This window comes from Leucopleurus acutus (genome assembly GCF_964270905.1).
Source record: "Leucopleurus acutus genome assembly, chromosome: 13".
Taxonomy (NCBI): Eukaryota; Metazoa; Chordata; class Mammalia; order Artiodactyla; family Delphinidae; genus Leucopleurus; species Leucopleurus acutus.
In genome coordinates, this window is record NC_139155.1 from 16,192,360 (window position 1) to 16,197,289 (window position 4,930).

At 57.8% G+C, this 4,930-nt stretch overlaps 1 protein-coding gene across 1 annotated transcript; it reads left to right on the forward strand.

Annotated features, from left to right (window-relative positions):
* Window positions 1-319: 319 nt before the first annotated feature.
* RAX (retina and anterior neural fold homeobox) lies at window positions 320-4,479 on the forward strand (the record flags this gene model as incomplete). Its single annotated transcript, XM_082852625.1, has 3 exons — window positions 320-608; window positions 894-1,150; window positions 3,958-4,479. 3 exons carry the CDS (start codon window positions 320-322, stop codon window positions 4,477-4,479), a joined length of 1,068 nt encoding a protein of 355 aa, XP_082708751.1.
* Window positions 4,480-4,930: the final 451 nt, after the last annotated feature.

Sequence of the window (4,930 nt, forward strand, 5' to 3'; positions counted from 1 at the left end):
AAGAGGCTGGGTACCGGGCGAGAGGGGAGGAGCCGGGGCGACCCGGCTTGGAGCCTGCAGCTCCCGGAGACCCAGCCGCCGGGAGTTGAAACTCCGACTCCCGCCGGGACCTAGGCGGCCGCGGGCCGAGCGCTCGCCCTCCTCTAGCGCGCGCGGCCGGGGCCCGCATCGCCCGCGGAGCTTGACCTTGAGTCAGGACCCCTCGGGTTGGGCGACCGCACCCGGGAGGGGCCGACTTCCAGCCTCTCGCTCTCGGTCTTCCAAGCAGGCGGCGCTGCGGAGAGCGCGGGCCGCGCCCTCCGGCGTCCCGGCGCTCCCCATGCACCTGCCCGGCTGCGCCCCAGCCATGGCCGACGGCAGCTTCTCGCTCGCCGGCCACCTGCTCCGCAGCCCGGGCGGAAGCACCTCGCGGCTGCATAGCATCGAAGCCATCCTGGGATTTACCAAGGACGACGGGATCCTCGGTTCCTTCCCGGAGGAGCGGGTCGCCCGGGGTGCGAAAGAGCGGGATAGGAGGCCGGGCGCGCGGACCTCCTGCCCCAAGGCGCCTGCAGGAGGCGCCGAGCCCTCCACGCCGCCCGCCCCGGCACCGGCTCCCGAGTACGAAGGTGAGTACGCACCCCGGCTGCTCCGAGACCTTTAGGGCTCCCAGACTTAGGAGCTCTGCAAGAGGAGAGAGCCCTGCCTTAACTTTTATTAAGGCATCTGGGCGCAGGGGTGGGGGCTATATGCGTAGCAGGAGCTTCCAACTTGCGTTCAGGGAAAGTTAAGGGGACCCTCGCAGCCCTGACCCCCGACCTCCCTGGGCCACCTCGGAGCCCGCATGGGTAGGCGGGGTGGCCTTCGGATACTCCGAGGAGTGTCTCTGACCGTGCGGGGTCTCGTCGTCCCAGCCCCTCGCCCCTACTGCCCCAAGGAGACAGGGGACGCGCGGCCGAGCCCTGGGCTGCCTGTCGGACCCCCAGCCCCCAGCGACTCGAAGCTGTCAGAGGAGGAGCAGCCCAAGAAGAAGCATCGACGGAACCGCACGACCTTCACCACATACCAGCTGCACGAGCTGGAGCGCGCGTTCGAGAAGTCCCACTACCCCGACGTGTACAGTCGCGAGGAGCTGGCCGGCAAGGTCAACTTACCCGAGGTCCGGGTCCAGGTAAAGCGCCCAGATGGGCCCACGGGAGGGCCGGAAGCTCAAGCTGCAGCCAAAGCTCCCTTGAATCCCCGGGCGTCCACGCATTTATTATGGCACTTTTCCCACGGGCCTTCCTGCGCTTGGTTCGCCCAGAGCCCCACAGGAGCGTCACAGATTTTCCATGCGCCCCATGCCCCGTCCCTTGGACAGTCTGTTCCAATTTGTAGTAGCATCTCCCCTTTGGGGTCTCCCTCGTTCTAAGCTAAAAGAGAGGAACTGGGAATGGCTGGCAAGCTGAAGAGGCGACAGCGTCCAGGACCGGGGCGGGGGGCGGGAAGCACTGAGTGGAGAGGGAATGTAGACAGCGGCTCGAGGGTAACCGGATTGCGGCCCCAAATGCCACCATAGTCAGTTACGGCGCTCACCTTCTTGAAAACGAAAACCCTATCTTCTTAACGAGAGCCTGGCGCCTCGCAGTTGAAACTTTCGGTGGATTTGTTTAAGAAACTGACTTTTGCTTCTCGGGTGCACATCCAGCCAAACTTCCCACTGCTGCAGAGGCCTTTTCTTTTTTATTTAAAGGGGTTTTCGCTTTAATTAAAGCTGAATTATCTTTAATCCCTGATCATTAAAATATTTGAAAGCCTTAAATATTTGCTAGTCATCTGTGAAAAATCCGGGAGAATTTCCAAATTGGGAGAGTTTACAGAGGCCTGAAAGGGAGACATTCGGAACAAATTTCACCACATCTGAAAGGCAGTGGAACTAAGATGGGATATTTGTGTGTGTCTAATGAATTAGATTTCCAGGAAGTGAGGATACTCAGATGTTTGGGGCTTTTAGCCTTGTCTTAAAAGTAAAAGCGGACAGGCTCCTGCCTTTTGTCTTTTCTGTTTAGTTTAAGGGGTTAAAGTAATGAGTAAATGTCATGGTTTTAAAAAATAGTTCCCTAATGTGACTCAGGATTAACTGGCAAGGACAGTTCAATTTCTCCTAATTTGGGGCAGTAGAGCTGCAAGGATTTCATTGAAGGTGCGGACATTTTAGCATCTGCTTTTCAGGGAGGAAGGATGGGGTAGGAAGAGGGAAAGAAAACAAGTGAAAGAGGAAGAAAGAGGAAAGGGCAAAGCCCTCCAGTGCCCCTCCAGAATACAGGGCTCCCTTCATGCCTCTGTCCCACGTTCCTCCCTCTCTACTTGTTTGGGGATGTTTGCTTCTTGTTTAAGATGTGAGCTTCTTGAGAACAGTGTCTGACTCCTCTGTGATCACAGGGCCAGCACAGTGGCCCAGCATATGGTGGGTTCTTAACACATGGGTATGATGTAATCAGGTTTGGGGGGGTGGGGGGGGAGGAGGGTAGGCAGAGTCTCCCACTGTGTTGAGGACGGCAGTAGAGCAGAAGAGCAGACTATCCCAGGTTTTAGCCCTCTGACTCTGGATACTGGATCTGAAGCCTATAGCTGATACTTTGGAGGATGGAGTGGGATGTTGGTGGTGGGGAGGGAGAGGCAGTGGGATGGAAGCCCTCACCCGCGCCAGTGTTTCTCTATATAGCTAATGTTTCTGGGAAAATCAGGGCCTCAGATATGCTGATGAATCTTTTATTGAAAGGGACCCAGGGTACCTGCATTTTTGTTCTTTCTCTCTCCCCCCCCCTGCCCCCCAAATCCCAGCCTTGCAGACAGTTGCCCTGCTCTGCTCAGGTGCTGGATGGCTTTTTCTCAGTTTTCCTATGAGGGCCCCTCTCTCTATAATTAACTCAGAACTGCTGTCTCCCTTCTGAGGTGGTAATTATTCCCACACTTTCCTTCATAAATTTAACACTGAAGCCCCCCCCCCCCAGTTTGGCCAAAATTCTTTCTAGATTCCCCACTAAACTAGACCAGTTCTCTCTGTTCTGTTCCTGAGGGTGGTAACTTGATAGTGAAACCTTAATTACACCCTTTCTTGTGCTTTTATCAAATCAGTAATGGAAGTTGCAGCCTTAAGAGACCAGACTTCACTCTTGGTGTGGACTTTCTCTATGTAAAGAAAAAAAGAAAAACTTGAACTCATTGAATTTATCTTAGGCTAACGTCAAAACTAACTCCACGGAGTAAAAGTAGATTATTAAACTTGAACTATTGTAATCATTGAAAGCCATTTTTAGGAAATATCAGAAATATTAGTCAGATATCGATGAAATAAAAATGAAAATCTCACGAACAGTAATATGCATATTAAATATGCCTGGGATAAAATCAACCCACTTCGTTCTATCAGTAATTTGTGGAAATAGCTCTATTTTAACAGCCAGTGTTTCCAGTTACAGTACTTAGAGTATTTGTTTATACATATGTTTATAACAGGCAAAATGTGGGTAAAGCACAGAAAGTCTGCGACAAAAGCGCAGCCACTGTACCACACAGGGAGGAAGCTGGGTCTAAAGCGAAGGGTCGGGAGGGACCGCCAACCAGCAGGTCACAGAAATTTGGTGAGATCTGGTTTCCCAAGTCCCACTGTCCGATTCCAGGGTTAACTTCATTTTTTTTCTGCCTGCTCGGTGCCAGGAGTTGGAAACAGATACAACCACAGCTAAGGGTGAGGTAAACAGGGACAAGGGTGGGAACACCACGGAGGACAGGGATGGGACAAAGAGACTCGGCGCGAGAGAGGAGGAGGGAGGAGACTGGAGCAAACGGGACAGACAAGAAGGATAAGGCGGGTGGGGAGCGGGGGGTGGCGGCGGGGATGAAAGGAGCAGGTGAAACTGTCGAGCCCCTGTCCTTCTCGGGGGTGGAGAGTTCTGCCCCCGCCGCAGCCCGACGGCGCTGTGCTGCCTTCCGCAGGTGTGGTTCCAGAACCGACGGGCCAAGTGGCGGCGGCAGGAGAAGCTGGAGGTGTCGTCCATGAAGCTGCAGGACTCGCCTCTGCTCTCCTTCAGCCGCTCCCCGCCCGCCGCGGCCCTGGCGCCCCTCGGGGCGGGCCCGGGCGGCGGAGGCGGCGGGCCTGCGGGGGGCGCCCTGCCGCTCGAGTCGTGGCTCGGGCCGCCGCTGCCGGGCGGGGGCGCCACGGCGCTGCAGAGCCTGCCAGGCTTCGGGCCGCCGGCGCAGAGCCTGCCCGCCAGCTACACGCCGCCGCCTCCGCCCTTCTTGAACTCCCCGCCCCTCGGGCCCGGCCTGCAGCCCCTCGGGCCGCCGCCGCCGCCGCCGCCGCCGCCGCCGCCGCCGCCCGCCTACCCGTGCGGGCCCGGCTTCGGGGACAAGTTCCCGCTGGACGAGGCGGACCCGCGCAACAGCAGCATCGCGGCGCTGCGCCTGAAGGCCAAGGAGCACATCCAGGCCATCGGGAAGCCGTGGCAGGCCCTCTAAGGGCACCGGGGACCAATTCAGGCCAGACGCCCGTCCTAGGAGCCGACCCCGAGCCGCAGGCGCTCACGCCTTCTCCCTGGGTCCCCCGGACTCGGCCACTCTTGCCCTGCGCCGCCTGAAGACCTAGGTCTAGTATGTGCATCTGCGCCCGACTCACCGCGGAGGGCTGACCCCCCAGGCCAGCCGAGACCTTCTGGCCACACCCACACTCCCACGGACCCCGGGCCTTGCTGCTGGAGGGGGACAGGCGGCCACGCTGCTGCCACCCCGGCGGGCGCCGGAGCCTCCAAGCTCAAGGTACCCAAAGCGCCTGACCTCGGCCGCTCCCGGGCGGCGTGGCAACTCCAGAAAAGTCCGACTGGGAGGAAGGGGAGGCGGAGAAAGTGTTTGAGGAACTGTCTGTACAAGTAGTTTCGAAGAATTGAGGAGGAGAATTAAAGATTTACCTGTT